The sequence below is a fragment of the Phalacrocorax carbo genome, chromosome 2 (assembly GCF_963921805.1).
Source record: "Phalacrocorax carbo chromosome 2, bPhaCar2.1, whole genome shotgun sequence".
NCBI lineage: Eukaryota > Metazoa > Chordata > Aves > Suliformes > Phalacrocoracidae > Phalacrocorax > Phalacrocorax carbo.
In genome coordinates this window covers 121,609,075-121,634,172 of record NC_087514.1, presented here as the reverse complement: position 1 = coordinate 121,634,172, position 25,098 = coordinate 121,609,075, and the positions used below count along the sequence as shown (strand labels likewise).

At 50.6% G+C, this 25,098-nt stretch overlaps 1 protein-coding gene across 1 annotated transcript; it reads right to left on the bottom strand.

The window, feature by feature from the left end:
- Positions 1 to 4,342: 4,342 nt before the first annotated feature.
- Positions 4,343 to 24,507, bottom strand: GASK1A (golgi associated kinase 1A). Its single transcript, XM_064444163.1, has 6 exons — positions 24,045 to 24,507; positions 23,843 to 23,951; positions 13,528 to 14,343; positions 9,875 to 9,997; positions 9,500 to 9,603; positions 4,343 to 8,905 (listed from the first exon to the last, which is right to left on the bottom strand). Exons 2-6 carry the CDS (start codon positions 23,843 to 23,845, stop codon positions 8,695 to 8,697), a joined length of 1,257 nt encoding a protein of 418 aa, XP_064300233.1. The 5' UTR covers positions 23,846 to 23,951; positions 24,045 to 24,507; the 3' UTR covers positions 4,343 to 8,694.
- Positions 24,508 to 25,098: the final 591 nt, after the last annotated feature.

The following is a 25,098-nucleotide window of genomic DNA, read 5'->3' as shown; positions in this document are numbered from 1 at the left end:
ATTGAATATAATCACTGCTTCCCTTCTCTCAGACTATTTACTGTGGGCAAGGAGCAGAACTGGCAAACCCAGACGTACTGAACACCATTAAAGAAGATTTGTTCCAATTGTGGCAGACTCAGCCTCCAGGTATCCTGTCAGCACCTAGATGCACTTCTCAGAAGCCCAAATCTGCTGCTCAGCCTAATAGATCCCTTTTTTTTTTTAGATTTAACTCAGAAGAGCTAAGAACTTGTTTCAGGAAAGGTCAAGGCAATAAACCTCATATTGTTTATATACATAAACAGCCCTGGGATATAACATGCTTTTCTTACTCCGACCCTTTTCTGATAGAGCCAGCATGGGCAATTAAAATCATCCACCTGCAAAAATACAGCAACACTTGCAGCAAAGCCTGTGCCACCGTATCCGCTAGCCTCATCCTGAAATAAAAACTCCATTCCTGCTCGGATGCAGCCAAAACAAAATCCAGTGGAGCAAAACTTACCCAGGTGTCATGCCTGCCCGAGCAGAGAGCTTGGCCAGCAGCGCTTCAGGGAAATACCCCTTGCATGGGCATGTCTTGTCCCATTTCTATGCAGAGCCAGGACTCACATTTTCCTTGGGCTCTTTCCTATAACCTGGTTCAAAAACCACTCATATTCATCTGGCTGGACTTGGGAGGATGAGACTGAACCACCCCTGGAGAGTTTCTCTCCACTTTCCCAGGGCTGAGTATCTAGTGGAAAAAATCTTTGCCACTTCTGAGTACTTTCTGAAGGCATCACCACCTCCAGGCAGCCAGGGAAGGGTCAGGCAGCCCATCTGCTGAGTTAACACCCCTATGGACTGAAATATTAGTTTCTGGGATCGGTCAAGAAAAGTCAAGGATTTAAAGAACTGACATCTCTGCCCTTCCTCCTCCTCGCCTCTCCTGTTTCATGCTCATGGCAGGGACACCAGGGATACCACAAACCCCTCTTCTGCCTGGTCTTGCACAGGTGCCACAAATTACAGCCTCCCATCCCAAAAGGTAGTGAAGAGCTGAGTCTGATTGCCTAAACAGGGACTTGGCCAGGGACTGGGCAGGGGAAAAACCACACATGGCATCCAAACACAAGCAGCAGAGAGAAGCTGGAAACACACGCACTGCCTGGCCAATCCATGCATGGGGGCACAAGCAGCACCTTGCCCAGTGGCTGGCAGCGGGGTGTCCCCAGGGTGGGTCCCCAGTGGCCTAGATGCGAGAAGCCTCTTTGCACCTCGATTCTCTCTTGGATTGATGAAGCTGGGTATGGCCCAGGGAAAAAAAAAAAAAACTGGTTCAGCTTAGAAGAGGACAAAAAGTGAGTTTGATCCTTCAGTCAGAGTGAAATAAAAAAACAGGGAATTCCCCAAGGACCAGGAGGAGGCAGATTGGGGAGGGGAAACTCATCCTGTTTGGGAAAGGATGCTCATGTCTTTGGCTTGCCTTGTTTACAAACCAGTAGATTTCAAAGCCCTGAAGCACCACATTGCTTTATCCACTGGTTGGCAGCACCCAGCTCTGACCTGTATCATTTAAAAATCTGTCCTGCAGACAACTCTGGGGTCTATTCAAAAAGACCTGAATTTTAGGAGTTCTTGGGAACAGAGGTAATCCTACCAAAAAAACAGGTATCCAAAGTAGCTCTAGGGGACATGTTCTTGGAAACTTGGCCTTCACACCATTCCAGGTCTTCAATCCAGAAAGAGCCATGAAGATGCCCCTTGCAGAGAGCTAAGACATGAGCCAGCATGACCCCACAATGGCTGATCAGAGAAAAACACATGCCTGCGTGACCCCAGAAGGAAAGGCTTGTCCACACCCAGATTCAGTCCACATTGTCAAAGTATCACAGCAAGAGTTTTACCTCCATCACTTAATTAATGGTGCCTGGTTTGGGGGGATCATCCTTACACCTGCTTTGCAAAGTGGGCAGTGGAAGTGGGGAGACAATCCTGGCTTCTGGGAGCAAGAACAGGGACACTTGCTGTCACTTCCTTGATTTGATAAAATGCTGCCGATTTGCATTCGTACCCGCCAGTGCTCAGTGCAGCTGCTTAAGTGCTTCTCATCTCTCAGTGGTATCAAAAAAACCCCTATCATCGTCAACACTGGGAAGAGAGAGAAATGAGAACACATAGTTCCACTTCTTACGTTTTACTTTAAAATGTTTTGTAGGTGAGGAGAGTCTGCAGCAAATGTTTGATCTAAACTTTTATCACAGAGTTGCCCCTGCCAGCTTGGAGGGACTAAACTCCCCCATGCCCATGGCACTCGGTGCTGCAGGAAGAAGAGGCAGAGCATGTATGGGTAGGCATGATGGTAAGGTCAAGTTTAAGAGACCTCATCCTTCAGAGCTATTTTGGGTAGTAGTCAAATATATTTGGAGGCCTGCTGTTCTGGTAGGGTCATCAGCAGTCCCGAGAACTCCTAAGGTTCAGGACTTTTGGACTGGTCCCTGCAGTTCTCCCAGGGATGGGTTTTTAAATAATAAGACCCTTTCCTGCACCTCTGCACAGCCAGTGTGATACATTTTAAACACTGTGCAGGGAAGAAGGGTTGCTTTCTCCTGCGGCTGCTGAGTGCTTGTTTCCACGCTTGGGTGGGCAGAGCTGCTGCTGCGGCTGCTGCTGTGTGTCATCCTCCAAGTGGCCGTCCTGCTCTGTCCTGCTTCCCGGCTCTCCCAGCCTGGAGAAACATGCTGCGGTGTCTCCTGCAAATCTGGATTTTAACCGAAAAGATAAGGTAGCAGAGGGAAAAAGTTGGTGGTGGTGGGATATAAAGTGCAGCTGGGCAGATTAAGCTGCAAGAGAATTAGGGAATTAATGATGCTTTAGCAGCTTGAAATTTACTAGTGCAGAGATGAAACTTATAAGATGCTTTTGGCAAGCATGGGGAAAAGACAGCCTGTCAAGCCAATGCCACCTGCTGGAGACAGCACTTGGAGACTGAGATTCACAGCACCGGTTAAAACCGTGTTTCTTAGTCATCCTCGCACCCAGAATCCCTCTTCTGAAGCTTGAGAACCTGAGCCCATGCCTAGAGGGGGCAGAGATCTTGGGCGCCCGCAGGCACAGCCCCTCTGCTATCGCAGGGCATGTTTCCTTTCCCCCAGGTTCCCAGTCTCCTTTCCCCCATTTGCCTTATCTAACAGCTAATTATCATTCCAGAGGTAATTGCTGGAGGAGCCATATGGGATCCATAAACTGCTAATGCTGGGTGATTTTTTTTCCCGAAGAATCAAGAGACTGGAGAAAACCTGTATTTTGTGGTTGTTGTTATTGGTATGATTATCACTGCTGTAATAGCAGCCAAAATTGCCAGATTAGGTTGCAGAAACCATTATTGCTGCGCAGACATGAAGACAAGGTTATCATCCTTGAAGCCATTCCAGTCTAAGAGGTTTTTAATTGGGAGGAAATAATTTGTTCTCAAGCTCTAATGAGAGAGTGACAGAATGAACCCAGACCTAAGGGGAGGGAAGGAGGAGGGAGGTGAAGCCTCACTGCAGAGACCCCCATGAAGGGACGATCTGGGGAGGTGGATCCAGGGGGACTCAGCACTTCTGCGTGTGTGTACATATCGGTTTATCTAATAAGCCATTCCTTAGGCTCCAGTGATACTGCTACTTATATCATAAATTCAATGATCTTCCCCTTACTGGTCATTAATCTGCTTCGTTTCCCGACAATTTTATACTCTTTTGATAAACTGTTTGTCTAACCACTTGGAAGAAACAATGTCAAAAGCTGTACCTTAGGCGTTTGCCCAACTAATGAAGAAGATCCATCACGAGGAGAGTTTATCTATTGCTTCACTGGATGTAAATAAAACGTCAGGTTAATTTACTTCCATTAATCTTAAAGGCCGTTGCTACAACGATAGTCCTATGTCTGAGTGGATCTTTTTTTTCCTTTTCCGCATAAATATTTAAGCAAGTACTGAAAGCATAAATAAATTGCTTTCTAAAAGCCAGATTATTTTTATACCCAGTGATTTAACAATAAATTTGGATTTACTTGCTAGCTCTTGCCTTTCAGGCGGCAGCCAGCCCATGCTTCATCCATATGGGCATGGAGCCGCTTGGGCAGCTTTTGCCGGGCATCTTGTGGGGTCTCCAAGTGCCACCCCTGAGTGCCACCCCACTGGTGTCACCCCTGGCCAGTGGGTGGCTTTAGTGGGTGCTCAGGCTGTTCTGCAAGGTCTGTACGGAGCTGCTGCAGAGGCTATTTGGTGTCCTGTGGCCGCAACAGGCAGCTCAAGAAGTGGCCCTTTAATGCAGCAAAAAGGCATTTAGTTTATGGAGGGTGCGCCCAGCAAAGCACTGGCACAGGCTGCTGGGGGGCATTTGGGGCTCACCAGCTTTGGGGGTTAAGAACAGGCTGAGCAGGAGTAGTGCGTGCAGGGGCGGGGTGTCTGGGTGCATTTGTGCGTGGGGGACGTACTGTTGTGGTTCAGCCCCAGTCGGCAACTAAACACCACGCAGCCGCTCGCTCGCTCCCCCCACCCCTCTGGGATGGGGGAGAGAATCAGAAGAGCAAAAGCAAAAAAAAAGAAAACTTGTTGGTTGAGATAAGAACAGTTTAATAATTAAAATAAATAATTATTATTATTATAATAATAACAATAATGATAATATAATAAAAAGGAAAAGGGAAAAAGGGGAAAAAAAACCAGAAACACAAACGATACAACCGCTCACCACCCACCGACCAATGCTGCAGGACCCTGAGCCGTGATTGCTGCCTCCCTCTCCCAGCCAGCCCCTCCCAGGTAACATACTGGGCATGACGTTACATGATATGGAATATCCCTTTGGCCAGGTTGAATCTGCTCGCTTAGCTGTGCCCCCTCCCCTCCCGGCTTCTTGTGCGCCCAGCACAGCATGGGAAGCTAGAAAAGTCCTTGATTAGTACAAGCACTGCCCAGCAACAAGTAAAACATTGGTGTGTTATCATCCTTATTTTCATACTAAGTCCAAAGCACAGCACTATGCCAGCTACAGTGAAGAAAATGAACTCTATCCCAGCTAAAACCGTGACAGGAGGGGACGTGCATGCACGTACGCACATGTGTGCATGTCTGTGTGCATGTGCCAGTGCAGGCATGCACTGGGGTTGGGGGGTGCATGCATACACGTGGGTGGGGTGGTGTGCCTGTGTTTTTCATGCATGCATGTATGTGCATGAGTTCAGTTGGTTAGAGCCGATTTGGCCCTTGCCTTCCTTCCCCCAGCCCTGTTTTCTTCCAGCTGAAGGGCAGTGTGGTGACAGAAGTCTGTTAAATGCAGATCATGCCACTTTGGTCACTGTGAAAAGCGTTTCCTCCTCGTGAAGCCCTGTGAGGTTACATGCCCATGCTCTCAACATACTCCCCGAGTGCTGGCAGCAAGCAGCACATTCCCACGGTGCAAAGGGTGGGCACGAGGGTGCCACAGGGATGCCCTCCTGCAAGGGTCCCCAGAGGGAGTGGTGCCTGGAGCCTCAAGGAAAATCTTACAGGCTTTTCCAGCAGCTCTTGAAGTCACAAAGAGAAGAACAAGCCAGGGGACAGCTGCGTTAGGCTTCCACCCTGGGTCTTTTCAGGTGACATGCGGAGCAAGTAGCACCTCATGCCCATGCTGCTGGGCCCCAGGGACACTGGCACACAGACGGCTTCACTTTCCCAATGGTCTTGTCTCCTTGTTGCTGCTCTCCTCCATCCTGTCACCAGTGATGCTAGCAAGAGCATCCTTGGAGGGATGGGGGTTGCATTTAATTGCCTCCACGGGAAGCCACCTGCACGTCAGCTCTTGCAAGACCAGGGAAGGTGCCTCAACTTGGTTCTCCACTCTTTTTTCCCTTGCTTAGCTGCTGCTGCCTTCTTAAAGCCAAAGCAGTCCTGCCCCAGCTCCGCAGCCAGCTTGGACTACCCCAACAGAATCTGTGATGATGCCTGGTGAAATTCGGTTAAAACAGGATCACTCCAGAGATGAGACCTTGTTTGTCAAGCATGGCCCCAGGTGAGTTTTTATAACTTCATTATAAACCCATAAAAATAAGTTTTTCATAGGAAATATGACACTGACAGCTGGAGCAAACCAAACCTGTCACTATGTGGTAAAGGCTGATACAGCCAGAGCAGTCCATGGGATTTCTCTGACTGGCCGTGACCGCAGTTCAGAGCCTGTGCACTTTCTTGGCTACATAGACAAGCCCATGGAAAAAATGACTAAGTAGAGGAGACTAATGATCAGTCTCAGCAAGATCATGGCTTTTGTTTCTCTCATTTATCCATACAAGGCTTCTTGTTAATTTAAGAGTGATGTTTATTCACGTGTAAGTGTTTACAGATGTTCCCACATGTGTTTAGCCAGCAATCTCATATGGTACAACTAAGGAAATGCAAAAAAAAAAACCAGAAAAATCCCCACTACCTTGTGCAATGTTAAGGTCAAGAAGATGCAGAGACAAAAGATGCAACCAGAGGCAAGGCAAAAGCTGCTGTTCCAGCACAGCCAAGACAAAAGCTTTGGCCACTGCGCAGTGCCCCAACTTCCTCTTGCTTCTTGCTGAGAGCTTGGCTTACATGCGGTGAAAACCTCTCTTTTATGAAGTTTATAATTTTAATGAGAAAAACAAGACTATGACTGATGTTACACATCCTAACTAATGCTCTTGTTACCACGTGGTAACACAGCATATTTTCACAGCATATTTTCTGGATTTAATTATGTTACATTTAGTCTCCTTTATTCATATAAGGCTGTGCTCGGGCATGGCTTTTCACAGGACCCAGGATGAGTTATTTTGTTGTCCTCCATTCCTACAGGCTAACCTCACCTCCCAGTAATGACTACCTATGATTTGCGCTTTAGCGCGGGGCTTCCGTGACAGTCAGCCATCCCATGGCACGGCAAACTGGGTGATAACTCATGGGGTGGAAAGTGTGATGGGGGAAAGGCTTTCCCTGGCAACTGGAGGGCTGGGCTGCAGCCACCAGAAGGTGCTGCCAGTGTTGTGGATGCTGATGTACCCGCAACATTGAGCGCTGACACTTTCTGAGAGCACTGGTGCTTGTTGATTCACGTCACCCACGCCTCACTTCATCTTCTCTTAAGCAAGAGGAAAAAGGAAAAAAAGAAAATTGCTTGTGCTTATCAGCATGGGTGTTAAAGTATCCCCTTGCAGGTTCTATAACTGATGTGATGCTGAGATGGCTGGAGCAGGGAAGGCATGAATGCCCACCTCTTTTGCCTCTCCCACTGCATGGGTGGCCGTGTTCTCCAAAGCTAGGGCAACAGGACAGCAACACAGCACAGGTACTCACGTCAGTACTAGTGAGTTGGGGTGCCTCAAGCATGGAGGGTCCACCTGCAACACTGGAGAAGTGGAGGGCTGCTCCCTGAGGCTCCTTTATAAAGCCTTCTCCTGGTGGGAAACCATCAGCCGGCAGGTGGGGAGCCAGCTGCTCCTGGCAAGCAAGCACTGACTGCATGCCTCAGCTGGGAAACATGCTGCAGAGAACAAGAGAGGGTCTGACAGAGCCCATCCTGGTATATTTTTTCCTCCTGTTCATTTTGCTTTTGAATTTCCTCTCAGCCCTGATACTTGCAGACTTGCCTGCCTGGGATGTTGCTGGTACCCCATCACAGTGGGCTGATGGGCAAGAGCCTAAGGTGGATATAGGAGAAGGATGGGCTCTGCCAGAGGAGCCAGCAAGCTCAGAAAGCATTTTGCACTTGATTGCCTTCTGTTGAAATAGCCTGGCATTTTTGTTAAAAGATTTTTCTGCAAGCCTTGGAAAGAATTTCTTATAGCTGTGCCTAAGAGAGCAGTCAGGAGTGCTTTTCACAAGCGGCAGAGCTCATGGTAGGTTTGCCTTTTAATCCCCTGACAGCGAAGGGAAGGAGTGAGCGAGAGATTGAAACATTCAAATCCCACATTCAAAATGCACCTTGGCAGCAGCCCAGCCCAACAGAGGCACAGCACACGGGGAGAGCACCGTGGGCTCCTGTAACAGCAGCTGCTGCCAGGCGCTGCCTGCAGTCTGGGGTCCTGCCTGGCCCTGTCTTCGGGCAGTGGTTTATACCAGCTCCCAGGCACACATCACCTCCTCCGTGGGGGTAAGATGAAGCTCGGCTCAGGAGACTTGTCCCTGCTTAATCCACTTAGAAAGCTCCCCTCTGCCTTCCCCATGCTGCTCCATCCTCTCTGCCTGTAATGTCTTGGAAACAGCAGAGGCATCATCAAAAAGCCCAGTGCAAGCCATGAAAAGGCTGCCAGTGACGTCCCTGAGCATTGAGCAGTGCCTCTCACCGCTTCTTTAATCCTTCCCAAGGTCCCCTTAGGCTGTTGAGCAGTCCAAGTCTCCAGTTTTCAAAGTTGGGGTGGCGGGTGGCAGGTGAAGGCATCCAAAAATTCTCATGGATATGTCTTCTTTGAAAATCCACGCTGAGATTGCTCCTTGATAAATGTTGCTTAACACCTTTCTCAAGCTGTTGTGGGTTGTTTCAGGAGACAGCTCCTCCTCCTCTTTCCTACTCCCTACGATCCCATCCCCTTTTCCAGGGCATCCTGCAAGGCAGGGGATACCTTTTGGAGAGGTAAGCACCGACGTGCAGTCTCACATCGCCCACACCAAGGGTGTGAGGTACATCTGTCACCGCAGGGATTTGCAAGGCAGGAGTGCCATGCCAGCCAGCGGCCGGTTCAGCGGGGCGAATCCCCAAACACCGTCAGGTTGTGCTCCTGGATGTACTGCAGCAGGATGCGTGCCCGCCTGTCGATGGTCCGAAGCAGGGGTCTCAGGCCCTCAGCACCACCCTGGCTCTCCCAGAGCTCCCGGTCCAGGCGCAGCGACTCCAGCAGTAGGCTCTGCAACCTGCCCGACCGCAGCGTGGCCACCGCCGCGGCTGGGAAGCTGCAGAGGAGGAGCAGAAGAGAAAGGGAGGGAAGGGGTTACCTAGGGAAGGCTGAGCAAGGAGGAGGGCAGTGGCAGGGAACCCAAGCGAAGGCCTCCCTGGTGCTTTGAGAAGAAATTCATGTCCACCCAGATGAACATGGGATGAGGAGCCTCCTGCTTACAACTATGCCCATGGCGAGTGTGCAGGACAGCTCCATCAGAAACGGATCCAAATGAGCTCCAAATCAAGGGGCCAATAGTGTGCCAAATGCCTGAGGGTTAACGATGCAGGAAATGTTGAAATACCTGATTATTCATTATTTTTGTGCGGCTGCCAATTAGAGAGGGGAAAACAGGCTTTGGAGACTGCCATCAGCCACCCAGAGCAGGACAGAGAGCCAGTTTCAGGGCAGGAGCATCTGTGACGAGTTTGTGAGCCCACCCACCTGCCCTGTCCTGGGTGGGAGGTGGCCCCGCTTCACAGGGGTGCCTGACTGGAGAGGCCAGGGAAGGCACAAAGGTGTGCACACGGGGCTGCTGTCCATCCCATGAGTGCAAGCTCAGCCCTCGCCCAGGACGTGCCCCCAGGACGGTGCGCATGACCCTTCCTACCTGCCTATGCCTTGCAGGAGCCTGAAGTTGAGCTTCTCCTCGGGGTGATGTGGCCTGCCTGCGTTGTCAATGAACACCAGGCGGGACGGAGCACTCCTGCGGACCTGCCAGCAGGATGGGAAGGAGAAGTTCACTTGGTGTACGGAGTCACCGTTTTGGGTATTTAGGCTGGTTTTTTAACATTGCATTGAATAATCCTGAGAGTATCTAGGGGCTGTCAGCTGCCAAGCCCAGGTCTCTTCGTGCTGAGGCACACCTCCCACCACGGACCCCATGGGAACTATGTCCCCCTTGCTGCAACATCAGCCCTGCAAGGGCCTCCCAGGCACCTTCATCTTAGCCCTGCAGCAGCCCCTGGGGATCAGGGATACATACCAGGATGTGGACCAGGACCAGCTCTGCTGGGTTTCGGCATTTCTCATGGAGCCTCTCCTCCACACAGGGCTCAGAGGGATCAGGCTGAAACCCACAGCAGTACCGGTCCAGGCGGTCGTGAACCTGCGGGAGACATTTGGGGACCTTAGTGGGGACAACAGCCTGGGGCTGGGAGGTCCAGTTGGGAACTTTTCTTTCTCAAAGGAAAATAAAAAGTTTCTAAGGATCCTCAGGACACATGAAATGGGAAAGCTGCATACACTGGTGAGTGAGAGAGAGGCAGGGATGCATTCAGAAGCTGAGATGACTTGCAAAATCCCCTTGGCTTGAAGAAGACACCAACAAAGGTGATGGTGACAGGTTTCCTGTTGGAGCTCAGGCACCTTCTGTGCCTGGTATCTCCACACTCCGTATCTGCACAGAGCAAACAGGTCACGCTTTCACCTGAAACCAAGGGAAGACATACATGGCGATGAATAGCGTACAAGGAAACCTAGGTTTTGAAACCTCAAAAAGAGGGTTGATTTTTTTTCTTCAGCCTGAGGATGATGGTTTCATCTGGCTCCCAGCTCATATACACCCTTTCATCCATCCCTACCAGTAACCTAACCTCAGTGGAAAGAAGATGCATGGAAAAGGATCTGCAAGGAAAAAAGTGATCTGTGTGTTATACAGAGTATGCCTGACATTTGAGTTAGGTTAAGCCATGGTAACTTGTTTTAACTACATTTGTGTTTAATTATTTGCAGGCATTGCTAAGGCTTTGTGTTGTCAAGGCTGTCAGGCCCCCCTGCTTCCCACCCCAAGTCCCTGCAGAAACCCTGGTGCTGCTTGGCAGCTTCCAGTGTTCAACCCGCACCCTCGGAGAGATGAGAGACTTTTAAAAGAAGTAAATCTCTGTCAGACACGGCTTCAGTAACCCTGTCCTGGTATTCATAAAGCTTCCTCAGCTCTGTCAGAAGAAGCCAGTGCATCCTCTGTGGTGGCCTGTAGGGCAGACATAGGTCCTGTAGGACCTCGCTGGATGGTGACAGCGTTCCCCGTGGCTACATGCTCCTATGGCCATGCAGTGGGGCTGCCTTACCACCTCTGACTCTGGAGGCTTGTTTACAACATTGCAGCAAAGACCCCCCCATATATATATATACACACAGACACAAATGTCCTTCAAATGTATAGAAATACACATAAAATAAATCTATTTTCCAGTTGGAACTCAAAGGTGTCTGACTTGCTCACTTGTTCGGGATTGCTGGTGCTGACCTGGGAGCCAGGGCTTGAGGTGCAGAGAGGCTCCTGGAGCCACCAGGAGGGCTGGAGAAGGTCTCAGGGGAGCCTGGGGAGATCTACAGGTGATAACTAGATTGAAACCAAGTGACCCACAGTGGCTGCCTATTCCCCTCATCCTGATAATTAGCAAAACTTACCAATTACAGGCTGTGCTTTGAGAGAGAGTTCAGTCTGAACCCAAACACTAATCAAGTGCTGGGGAAGCTGCTGCAGGAAACACAAAGTTTGATTTCCATGGCCATTATATTCATAACCCATTGAGAAGCACGATTAGTCCCACACCAGAGCCCCTTAACAAATCCCTCTGTTTCCTGAGGTTTAATGAAGCACTTGGGTCAGCATTTCTCCATCAGGACACCCACCAGTTAAAAGGGCTTTTGACACAGAACACAGTGAAGTGAAAGAAAGCGTCCACATTTCCTCCACACATCTCCTTAGTCTATCTACTGGAAAGCTCAGCAGACCAATTTCTCTCACCTGCTGTGTTGTTTCCCAGGCTGGAGAGAAGGTGAAGACAACCTGAGATGACTTACAGAGACATTAAATGTGCTCAGGCCTCCATTCATTTGCCCATGTGTGCCTATGAAACCAAGGCGGATTGGTGCTGGGCCTGTGGAGGTGGGAGGTGGAGCCACAGAAGATGGACCAGCCACTTGTGGAGACGTAAAGACCACCGCTGACATGTTGATGAACCCTCCTTCCCCCATCATTTATAATAACTTCTCCTCACCAAAGCCTAAAATCACTCTAATGAATGACACACTAGGTCTTACTGCTGGAACACAAATACATGAACTACACCTTCTCCCATCCAAACTCAAACTGTGTGAGAAGCTCCCCTTCAGGCCCTCTTTGGTCCCACAGGAAGCTTGGCCACCCCAGAGCATCCCCTTGGGTCTGACAGGGCTTTCCAGCCATGAATCAGCCTAGGATGGCTTCCCCCAGGGAAAGCTTCTTTGCTCCCCCACTGTCTGGGAAGGTGGTGCTGCAGGGCAGGGATGTGGCTGCAGGACTTTGAAGCTGATGTATTTTTGGCCCTTTTTAAAACACAGGACAAAGCCATCGTCAGCTGCTCCCTTTCTCCAGGTTCACCATTTTGCCCCTGCTAAAACTTCACTTTGTTCCCTTATGGCAAACGCCAAGAGAAATCAATATAGAAGCAGCCCAATTTTAAGGCTAGTTGAGGAAAACAACCAAGATTTCAAAGCCAATGTACAGCAGGGCTCAAAGCTCGCAGCTTCTCCTTCCCCAGCAATGGCTGTGAGAGGCTAAAGCCATTTCTGAGGGATGCTATTTCATTTCTAAAACATCCTGCTGACTTGGTGCCTCTTTATCTTTACATGGCTTTTCCGCTTGGGAGGATCCCATTGGAGTCATTGAGGAAAACCTGTGGATTGCCCTTGGATTTATCATTGCGCTGCTTTGGCCCTCCAAGGGAAAGTCTCCTTAAAACTAGATACTTTGTCCTGGAGACTCAGCCTTTCCTTTGCACTCAGTGGTATTTTGGCCTGGGGAAGGGAAAGGGGTTGGTTAATCTTCTCATTTCTCTGGCTGTTTCAGCTAAAATATTTTCAAGCCCAGCCAGGACTGCTCTGCCTCTGCCAGCCATAGTCTGAGGTTATAAAGATTAATAGTCAGACTTTGCCAAAAAAACAAGAGAGAGTAATGTGAATACATATTTTAATAGTCTCTTTTTTCCTTTCTTCCCTTCTTTTTTTTAATACTTGCCCTTTCAGGCACTTTCCCCTTGTCGGATAATCAAAGCTCCAGCTCTGAGGTGCCTAAACAGGCTTTTTTCCATAGAAACCACTTTTTCCTCCTCACAGCCACCCTCTAAGAAATGATAACTCTCTGGGATACTGTCATAATCCCTCATAGCAGCAGCGTGTGATTTTCCAGGCAGAAGATTAAGCACTGTTTATCCTGAGGCAGAGGAGCAGGAGGAGGAGGAAAGCAGGGCCATATGTAGGGGGCAGGGCTCCTGATTTCCAGTGCCAGCAGTGCATCCAGGAATTAAGTATGGCAACCCCTGTGGGGATGATGCAGAACATGCTGCTTGTCCCAAGCTGCTGCTGGCACCCATGCAAAGCAGAGCCAATAGAGCCGGGCCATGGAAAAGCTCAGACACATGACAGTGGACTCATTGTGTCCAAAACCTGCCTGCATTTCCCTGCAAGTCCCAAGCACTGACCATGTGCAGGCCAAACCTCTTCTGCATATAGCTGTGCTGCTCCCCATTAAGTAACGAGCAAAAATACATCCCATGACACCGCAGCCTATTCGATCCCGTGGAAGCAGAGACCGCGGTCAGACAAGGAAGGTACGAGCACGGGGGGACCTGGTCTCCATCTCCCCAGCCCTACCTGTAGGAGAAAGTCAAAGAGGGCCAGGCGACTCCACTCGCTGCGTGGGATGCTGGAGCAGGGAGCATTCCCGGTTGCCAGTGTCGGTCCATGGGGCTTCAGCATTTCCTGATACTGCAGCCACCCCAGGGCACAGGAGTTCTGGTCATTGTTGGCGTCCTCCAGGTGCTGAAGGTCAGGCACCCACCAGATGATGGGTCTCAGGGAGCCATTGGTGTAGCTGTAGGGCAGGAGGTGGCTGGTGAAGCGCCGGGCTACGGCTGGCAGGCTGCGGTTCAGTCCTAGCACCCTGTCCAAGTGGAAGGCCAGCACCTCGTAGAGGTCGCTGGGGCGCTTGATGAGCCCACATTGCCCATCCTGGCAATCCCTCTCCGGGTCTGCTGGTGAGGTGTCCCTCTTGGTGTCCCCCGCAGCCCGCAGCCCCACACGCAGGACTTGCCCATGGGCTGGGATGCGGGCTTTGGAGACCACCCACCCACCGGCCAGCAGCCGCATCTTCTGGAGGTCATCGTCAGAGAGCCACAGGGGAGCATGCCCCGCCACCCCCTGCTGCTGCCTCCTGCCCCGGCCAGGGGGCTGGTCCCGCCTCAGGCGAGCAGGGGGCGGAGGGGGCCTTTCGCAGCAGGCTCGTCCCCTGGATAGGGGGGCGGCCCCCTCCCACTGGGGGCTTAGCGGGGACGATGCTGGTGGCAGGTGGGGGGAGTGGTCCAGCGATGGGGGGAGGCGGGCAAGGGCCAGCAGGGCCAGGGCCAGCAGTACCCCCAGGGCTGCTGGTGCAGGGGGCTTCAGCCCCATCCTTCGCCACAGTCGCTGGGCCTGCGGAGAGAGAAAGGGAGGGCATTACCAGGGGTTCCCATGAGGTGTTATGACCAGGGGATCCCCCAGACCTGTGTGCCCTCAACCCAGACAGAGCTCTCAATAAGCTTAAAGGGGTTTGTTTTGGAGGAGCAGCCCTGCTGCTTGTGTACTCCCCAGGAAAGGTGTTCCCCAATCGCTCGCTGCCTCCACAGCACTGTAGCAGGAGAGGTACAGCTGGAGGCATGATTTGTGACAGAAATTAGCTGCAGGCCCTTCAGAAGCTGGTCAGAGCAAGGGCTGACCTGCTACAGATGCTGTTGTGTCTGCAGCACTGATGTACAGAATCACCTTATGGGCAATGAATTTTTTCATGGTCAAATATTTTGCTTTAAAAACTCAAAAAATTAGAAAAAAAATTATAGACCAGAGCAATTTTCTGGCTGTATGTGAATGCTTTCCAGTTCCTAAGATGTTTTTATCTTCTGACCTTACTCCAGACACCCTCAGTGGCTCCTACCCAAGTTGCACACACAGCCTATAACCCAGATCCCTGCATCCTTGTTCGGAGGATGTCTCGACACGTGCTGAGACATGGCCTCTGGAGTTCTGCCCGTCGCTGCATCCAGCAAAAGCAAGGCAGCTCCGAGTGCCAGTCAGGGCCTGTGGCAGCCTATATTTAAAAAGGATGCAAACTGCTGTACCTGAAACTTAAAATATTCTCATTCCCAGCACCAAGGAACTGCCTTGAGACATGTACTACCAAGTTTTGCTGTATTTATCTTTATACGCACAGCTTCCCCCCCCCCCCCCCCCCCCCCCCCCCCCACTTTTAGTCATAGCTTCTACTCTGAAGGGACTTATAAAAACTATATAGGCTGGAAAGGCAGTTACGAGTAAATATTGTGCAAGTCTCCTCGCATTCCTACGCCAACGTATCTCCACTTTGGCCTAAAGCAATCTCATGCGTCCAGCACCGGGGCTGCCCTTGTCACAGCACCTTCCCATTTGGGGTGAGGTGGAGGGAAGCAAGGGGCAGTGCTAGGAGATCTTCCCAGCCCACCCCATCCCCAGGCCGCACTGCACCCCTGCCACATTCACCCAGACTCGGGTGATCTAATATGGTTTGGGGGGCTGAAGTGGCAAAAGGCACCTTGGCACCACTTCTCTGCTTTACAACAGGCATTTCCAAGTGGCTCAAACCCACACTGGAAGTCAAGGCAGTGGTCAAGTGGATACATTTTTTTGTAATTATTTATTTTGGAAGCACAAGGATATCCATGGCAGACACAGGGGGACAATATATTGCCAAAGAAGGGAAAAGAGATTGTTTATAAGAGGAAAAGCTTGGAAAAAAACGAGCTAAAAAGCTGGAGCGGGGGGTGAGAGCCAGCTGCCAGAATGACTTCCAGAAGGCAGCTAGGCAAGCAGAAACATTTCCAGCCACAGGGCTTTTAGGACAGCAGGCTCCCGCCGGCTCCAGGGACCCACCACCAGCACGACTCCAGCCCTGAGAGTTGCTGCCCCAGGCGACACCAGCGCGTGAGCTCCTGCATAAGCTGATCCAGCATTATCCTAAAATCCATTAGGCTTCGTGCCCTCACTGCAGGGAAGCTGCTTCAGATGGCCCCGTGGTGAGGAGCCACATCTCTCCCAGGGACACTACACCAGTCAAGGTGGATGAGAGGAGCTGCAAAGCTCACTGGCAGCAACCATGGGGGTTTTCCTTTGAGGTCTCCCTCTCAAGGACTGAGCACATTTAATGCAGCTTATAAGAGGTAGCAATGGTGCATTTGGAGTGATTCGGCTTTATAGCTCTTGTTTAATTGTTTCTCTCCTAGAAATACAATGTAGTGCAGCAAAATAGATCTGCTGGGTTGAATTCTTTGCTCACGCATGGCTTACACTGGCCTCTGCTGGGAGCCAGGGCTGTCTGGTGCTGGGGGACTCCCCATTTTAACTCTCCCTTAAAGCCCCAGAGTGAAAAAGGAGATATTCCAGGGTGAGACTGGTCAGAGAGTGATGTCCTGTCCTAGATCATGGGCAGGGTTATTCAAGGCTTGGTATCAACTGTTCCAGGCACCATACTACATGGCTAAATTATTGCCTTAGGCCCCTTCCTGGGCATGAAAACACCCAAGTAGCCCCAAGGGGCCGAAGGACTTCTGGCAAGTGTCTGGTTACAATGCCTGCCCAGCTCCCTCCCCCTTGGATGGGATAATGATTTGCTGCGGACCCATAGCCAATGTCAGCTAACACAGGTAGCACTTGAACTCAGCTATGCAAAACCTTCATGCCCTGGACTTGAAGCAAGTTCTGCAGCATGCAGATACACACTTATTCCCAGGCCTGGCATCCTGAGAAAGAGTTTAGGGGAGGTGCAGTGTCTAAATCACAGTTTAACCACCGTAAAATAAGGCTGTAGCATAAAAAGGCCAGATCCTGGTCTCCTGATATCCTTACTCTTTCCAGGTCATCACCATAACTGCTTCACAGTCTGTCTCTCCAACCTCAAAGTACACTGAATTAACTGAAATGACATCTATGGAGTTAATCCTGATGGACACGATTAACTGTAAATCTCATCACTCCCATCTGCATCCAGCCAAGTTCCCTCCCCAGTCCATGCTTCCCCGGGCACTTGTCCCAACGCTTCCCCAGTCCCACCCCTCTGGAGAGACACAGCCCGGCCCACCCTCGCCAAAAGCCCCTGTAACCCTTTTCTTCTGCATGGAGGATTTGCAGGGTGATCATTTTTGTTATCCCACCCAGTAAAAATCCTTGGGCTGTTTACACCATCCCTGGCCTGCAAAGAGACTGGCTGCCAAAAATCCAGGTATCCTAGGGAGGTGCATGCAGGAGCCATTTGGAGAACCTTGAATATACTGCAGGAAAAATCCTTTTTAATCCACAGCTGGAAGGCAGTGGATGCCAAATGGATGGCAACAATTGTCAGGTTTTTAATGTCAAGTCAGTTCACAGTCTAAGTGGATAAAACACCATTACTGTTCAAACCCACTTTGCCTTCTCTGTCAGTGAGCTGGGGTTTGGGCGCCGAAAGTTAGAGCTTCATTTCTTTCCCATCGTGAGCTTGAAATCCTGCGCTGTGAAGCTGGGTGAGGGCCACCACAGGCTCCCTTCCCCAGCCCCATTCAGGGTTTCCCTGCCACATCAACAATTGGAAAAAAAAAAAAGTGCAAGTACAGACTCTGTGTTATTTCTGACAGTCAATATTACTAATTCGGTAAGAATCTACATGACAGAACATTGCAGAAATAATACTGTATTTACAAGCCCAGGGTAAACACTTTTCCAAAGAGACTTTCTCTAAGCCCATGCTGTAAAGAAAATGTTGCAGTTTAAGCTACAGCTTCGATTCAGCCTGAAATGCAAACCATACGTACAGCTCTGCTTTGCCAGTCTGACATACTGACAGCACAGCACGTCTTCACTAGAAATTAGGTCCATTTCCTAGCGGGCAAGCTACAGGCAAAACCCATAAAAAGGCTTAAGAGAGGTACTACTTGTTCCAGGATGCCAATAAGTAAATAATACATATCCTTGCTCATCAGAGGGACATAGAGCACAGCCTAGGCTCCTGATGACATGGTGCAGAGCCTGTGCAGCCTGGCCACTCAGGGATAAAACTTTCTAGGTGCAGTTGGGAGAGTTTTATCCTTGACATTGTATTCCCGGGACGCTTGAACCTTGGCAGAATTTGAAGCAGAGAAGCCTGATATCAATTTCTTTTCAAAGTGCATCAAATTGGCTTTGTCAAGCTTGAAAGAAAAGAATAACAAACCCCAAACTTCATTATCCAAGAATGTAAGAAACAGCCCTAAAACTAGAAAGATGCCATGGAAATATGTGGCCTTTAATAGCAGGACTGATCCCTGCTTTCCTCTGGCATCTGAAACAGTGCTCTTGTCCCTGCACTGGCATCGCCAGACCCTTCCAGCAGCAAATCCCATCATCCCAAAGAGGTGCCCAAGGGAGCTGGGATGGCTCAGCCATGGCCATGCCCCCTGGGCTGCCTGCCTTCTTGCCCTAGGCTCCCAAGCTCAGAGGATTTCGCCACAGGCAAAGTGAGCAGGTTAAAAACAGGTATGTGCATTTATCTGGATGCACATCATGCAGGATATTTTTTGCAGGGATAGTGCAACGCACAGAGTTGTACTTACCCTGCCTGCACTGTGCTCACTGCCTGCCCAATGAACCACAAAACCACGTGGGCAGCAGGAGATGCAGCCCACTGTGACCAATTTTAACAAAGACTGCTTGAAAAGCAACTGGGAAACCTCCTCTGGCTGGCCACTGCCTCCGGGAACGTCTCCAGAGCCTTGTGCCCAACACGTGGTGCTCACGGCAGCTCCCAGCATGTCGGGGAGAGAGGCTGAGAGCAGGTACATCAACCAGATCTGGGAGAGGAACAGCCCTTTCCTTTTGGCTTTGACCAGGAGTTTTTTGGCTTGTAAGGGGATGGTACGTGGGCTAAGTGCACTTCTAGGGACCCATAACCATGCTGAGGACATGGAAGGAGACAAACCCCCTCCACCCCAGGAGAGTCTTTGAGCAAGCCTGAGCAGAAGGAAATCCTTGGCAGCGTCTGTCACCCATCATTCAAGTGCTTAAATACCTTCCTATATCACCCTGCTCGGGGAAGATAGATGGCTTACAGAGCAAGAATTTACTAAAGACAGCTATTAAATTATGACCGCCAGCCTTGAAGGTATCTCCAGCTCAGAGAAGGGGGCTGGGCTCACCCCGCACAGCCGGGCCTGGGAGGACTGCTATGTTCCCCCTACACATGGGTCCCACCACCACCCACCTGCACCTGCACTGCCACGGGGCACAAAGACAGGATGTCCATTCACACGCCCTCACAATCCATCGAAGAGGCTGTAATGCCTAGGAGACCTGCACCAGCTGTGTGTCTGGGGTTGTTTCCACAAGGGATGCAGGTTTTTTTCCTTCATGACGCCCTTCAAGTGGGGAGGACCACAACTCCACTGCATTTCAGCACCATGAAGGCCACCCTGCTTGGTGCCAGGGCAGGGATGTGGTAGGCAGGCATTGCCTGCCTGCTCAAGGTGTCCCTGCAGACCTGTTTCCATGAGTCGCTCCTTGTGAGTGGCTCGGGAAGATCAAGCCAGGCACTGCGGAGGTGGGAGGGGGACTGTGCTCCCAAAAACCGTGTGCAAGGGAGTCACAGCAAACGCTGGGTCACTGAAACCTGGGAGATGGAAACCTGATATTTTGCCACGTGGTGCTGGGTCATTCCCTGCAGAGTCAGCAAAGTCCTCGTAGCTGGCACAAAAGCCTTCCCACCAGTGTGTCTAAAACCAAACCAGAAAATTACTGTCCTAGTTTCCGCTGGGATAGAATTAATTTTCTTCCTAGTAGCTGGTGTGGTGCTGTGTTTTTGATTTAGTATGAGCATAATGTTGATAACACACTGATGTTTTAGTTGTTGCTACTTAGTGCTTACACTAGTCAAGGACCTTTTTCAGCTCCCCGTGCTCTGCAAGGGATGGACAGGGCGCTTTTCATCCTGACGCTATGTACGGTGCAGCTCAGGACCCCTCCGGTTTAATCCCAGAAGTCAATACAAAGCACCACAAAAATAAACAGTCTCTAGGATGCTAGACTTCTTTTGCCTGAAGTAAGCAGACTAAAACCTTTCAGGTGCCTCATCCTTCTCCTGCTTAAGTTCAGAGTCAGGGCTTTTACTGCAGACTTTTGCACTTAGCTGGGTCTTCTGCTTCGTGGAGACACACCTCCTAAGAGACTGCTGGTTGTCTTTCAAGACATGTCACTGAGATGCACGGGTCTGCTGCCATTTATATATGCAAACTTCTCCATTACTTTTCGCCACTAAAAGCCTTATATTAAACGATATCAACCTGTACCCAAACCATCTGGGTCACGGAGGACCCAAAACAGCACCTCATCTTCACAGTCGACAGAGAGGATCTGAGCAGCTCTCAATGCACAACTCTCCTGCTAGCATCATGGTACAAGGGAGGTCCTCCTCATCTTCCCCCCTCTCTGTCTGCTCATTCCTCTAGCGCTCACACCTACATGAGAGCAGCACAACCTAGAAGTCCTGGCAGGGACGTCAAGGAGGGAGAGCAGTGGTTTTGGGCAGCCGTTGCTCCCTCTCTCCCACCGGTGCGATGCAGGATCCTGCCAGTTTTCCCTTTTCCCCCTCCCCTCATCCCATTATCCCGGCCAGCCTGTTGCACTCAGCTCCAGAGGTTTTCAGAGCAGCTTTCCCATTTGCTTGCTGAAACAGCAAGAAGGGGGCCCCTTCCCTGGTGAAACAGATGTGGTTTGCCTTTGTGCAACATCTGTGCCTCATGCCCCAGTTCATTTTGAACAGTCTTGCCTTTGTTTGTGCGGGGTTGTGCAGGGGATGCTTTGGAGGAGGGCAGCACCCTGCAGCCTGCAGGCTGGACTCCTTCCCTTCGAGTCCCACATGCAAACTGCCTCGAAATGCCTAGGTTTCTTCTGCTGAAAAAGAACACGTTTTGTTCCCTGCAGCATTCAGGAATTGAGAGTCCTGCTCCTCAGCGCTTTGGTTCCAGCTGCAGCAAGTGGCTCATGCTAATGATTCCTGTGGGATTCCCAGACCTGGGGAAGGAAGAGCAGGAACCTGGGAGACACCACTGATCCCTTTCCTTGCAACCACCCTCACCCCAAACAGCTTCTCTCGCTGCACCTCTGGGCCATTCACCAGCTTTTACTTCCCATCCCCAGTGGGGTTGCGCTGCTTTGGCTCCTCTATACATAGCATCAGTGAAGAGCAGAAGTGCTAGGAAGCCACATCTTTTTTGTTCTGGGCTGCGTTTAATATGGAGAGGAACACATTAAAATCAAATCAAATTTTATTTCCTTCTCGCTCTTGATGAGTTTACCAAACCTGCTGACAAGTGCCTGAAAATCTTCTAAAACTCTCTTAGACATTTTGGAACTCAGTCCCATTTTGTTTATTTTACTGGGGTCAGAATTTTTCCGTATTTTGGGAAGGGGGGATTTTGATCCATTTATTTGCAGTTTTCATTTCTAACCCGTGGGCCAGCACCAAGGAACAGGATTACTTGCTCGATGTGTGGCAGGGTCTCGCAAAACCCGCTTCGGGGTACTGGTGAGGGGCAATGCCAGATTCCCTTGTTGGTGTTTCAGCAGACATTGCCCAAGTCAGACGGTTGGGCTTCCCAGAGCTCGCTGTCAGGTTTTTCCTTCCTGGAGAGCAGGGAAGCATATTTGTGGGATTCCAAAGGGGAGGGAGGAGGAGGACAGGGGGGCCTTTCAGCCCTGAGGGCTTTCTTCAAAACAGAATTGTTCATACAAGCCCTGGCCTCGCTTGCAGAAAGGTAACTCCATTTTCTTTCATTTAAGCCATTACCTCTTAAAAAGAAAAAAGGGGAAGAAAGCCGCTCACCACTTGCCTCTGAGCACTGCCTGAGCCCCACAGACCCCATCCTGGGCAAAGCCTGCCAGCAGCCACCCTCCAGCCCACTTCTCCTTCTCCCAGTGAACCCCACGGGGCGAATGAGCAGAGCAAACACAGTATGAGCACTGGTGCGGCCTGACTCCCAGAAGAGGGGCTTTTCCTTCAGGGCGAGGCAAATAGCTGCAGGCGGACTGGAGTTATTAAGTGTTTGAAACAGAAGGGGTAATTAAGGTATTTGGCATCTATGCCAGAGGGCTAATAAAGTGTAATCAGTCCCTCTTATTTAGACTGCCTCCTACTAGGCAAGCGACAGAGTAGTTGGAAATGACTCGCTGGCAGATTTTGAAACCAGAAGAAAGAAGATGTTTCTGTAATGCAGTCATCCCCCAGCTCTCACTGCTCCAGCAGGCTGGGCACGTACAGCGACCGGATCCGACAAGCAGCTGGCTGCAAGCGCGCGCTCCGTACTAACAGCAAAGCTCACAGCTGGGATCTCTCTGGCATTCTGCAAGTGGTCACCTTCCCGGTGATTTTAAAAGAAGTCAAAAAATCATCTTGAGTATTTTGCTTAGGGTTTTGCTGCAAATGAAGCAATAAGATGATCAGCTTAGGGCACAGCCTGAACTTACTCCTCATGATCATCACTGCCCTGCCTACAGGTGCCCAGAGCAAACCCAAATAAGGGGAAAGGACTGCAGAAGTAGACCTTCCCTTGCCAAGACAAAATGGAAATCCTGGCAAAAACTGAATAGCCCACTTTTTGCAGGGGAGACCACACCAGGTACCTGGCACAGGCCATACACTGTTTGAAAGGCTTCATAGTGAAGGCTCGTACAGGAATGCATTACCATGGACAAAAGGCTGGTGCAGGGAAAGCTGCTTTCCTTTTTCTCCTTTGACAGGGAAGAGTTATCTCCAACCCCAAAATGGGTGACACGAGCCCCAGTCTTGTCTATTTTTCCTGCTGCTGAAGTTTATTAAGAAACACAAAATAGCCTGTGCAAACCAAGATGGAAAATATAAAGCAAGACATCAGTGTGTCCCCACACACACACACACACACACACACACACACTCGGGTGAAGGCTGGCATGGCCCCACTGCTCCCAAAGGTGCTCTGAGTCATCACCACACTCTCGAGGACATAAAAAGATTTCAGCAACACAAGTGACACTGAAGCACCAGTTTCTGGCAGCAGCACCAGGCACCTCCTCAGTTCATCCATAACACACGTTTGCAATCCCTGCCCGACAAGAGCTCTATAAAGCTCTTGGCTGAGGTGGCAGAGCAGAAGCAGAGCCCCCCGCCCCAGTGCAAAGCCCGCAGCGTGATGCCCCCAGCTGTCCCACAGCAGGACGGTGGTAACTGGGAGCAGTGGGGGCCCCAGCCCAGCCAGCTCATGCTTGCTCAGATGGGTCTGGAAACCAGTTGCCAGGGGATGCCCCAAACTGGAGTGCTAAAATTAGATGACATGAAAAAACACCCTAAGGTTTGGAATGTGCTACAGATGCAGGGAAATCTGCTAATGCTGGTGAAACACAACATTTCTAGGGGAGGGGGAAGCTTTTCATTGCCAAACTAGTTGGTTTTGTGACTTTTTGATGAAAGCACTGGGCTTTGTGGGGACAAAATGGAAAGCACGGAGGAGCTCTTCGTGCTCTCCGGGTCTAGCTGCACTTTGCTGACTTTGCCCCGTGCTCTTCATCTGCCTAAAGCAATGACACCCGGGCTCTTAAAAAAGGTGGGTGTTGGCTGAGGAAGCGTAATCACCTCCCTGGCCGACAGCAGTGCCTTTAGCTACAGCAGCCCCAGGCACTGCCTTTACAGGCATCCTTACAATCTCCTTTGTCCACCCCTAGTACTATTACAGACATGTCCCAAAGCAGGTCTGTGCCTGGTTTGTCTCACCATGCCCCGACCCTCCAAGGGGTGCCATTCAATTTGCCTCCACAACGGAGGCAGATGGGACATGGCCTTGCACCTTGTCCCATGGGGTTGGTGTCCCTGAGCAGAGCCAGCGTTGCCTCCCACCACCATCTTGGGAAGGAAACCCCTAAATCCTACCATGTCTTGGAGTACCAGCTGACGCACTCCTCCTCGTGTGCTTCTCTGCCTGTGGGCGATGCGGCACGCGGTCACCTCCTAAGCTGGGTGCCGGATGCCTGCGGCACTTCTATAGAACACCAGGAACCCACACAAAACACAAAAAAAATATTTAAATAGCAATAATTAGAAAAAAAAATCCTCCAGCAAGTAATCAGCCCACCTCCTCTCTCTGAGCTGTTAACCACAGCCAGGGGCTGTCACCCAGGGGTGCCTCTCCAGGCTCTCTGCAATCCCTGCTGCCCAACTCCACATTTCTGTGGGCTGCTGGGTCCCTGCCACAGCACATTAGCGGGTGCCTCTGGTTTCCCCCTGGGTGGGAGGGCACCCTTCAAACTTCAGCTGCGAGTTTTCAAACTCTGCCTCATCTTAGATCCACCTCCTTGTGGGGAGGGGAGCGGAGAGGCTGGGAAAGGGGGAATCGCATTTGAAGAGTCTCTTTTTCACAATAAAAGCCCTTCTTGCTGCTTTTTTTTTTTTTTTTTTTTTTTTTTAATACTAAGGGCTGATTTGAGCGAGAAGCCACAGGTAAAGGAGCCTGAAGACACACATGCTCCTCCCAAGCCCATCTGCTCCCAGTGAACCCAGTGCCAAACAAGCAGAGGGACAGACAGAGCCCCAGGGACCATGTCAGCCCCAGAGCTGGGAAAGCAAACCACAGGTCTGCTCACAGGTGCCCAAGAAAATGCCCTTTGGAGGTTTTTATTAACATTGCTTTGCCTTTCAGTAACAGCCCAGCGAAGAGCTGTGCCACACCAGCACCTGGAGTGGCTGCAGCCCTGGGAGAAGATTTCTTATCCACTTAAAAGGCATTAATGCACTAAAACCATTTTTAGGGTGTTCACATACCTGCTTCTCTAAGGCACCCAGGGCCCCCAGCACCCACAGGCAGCCAGGACATGGGTGACCCCAGGGGGCCGGGGAAAGGAGACCCTTAGACCCACCAGCGCTGCATGGCAGGTCTGCGGCATGGTGAGCCCCACAGTGCCCAGCCAATGCAGCTCCCCCAGCACCCAGGTATAGGGTGCATCCTAAACACCATTTCCTCAGACCTCTGGAAGAAGAGGGACTGGAGGCATCTCTTTGGAAAGCAACGCATTTCACCAGCCCTCCATGGCCAAGCCGGGCATACAGGCAGCTGTCAGGCTGCAAAGGATTTGGTTTTTTGTTTTACTTCATATAACTTTCCCCTTCCAGCCCTGGGCTATGGCCAAGCA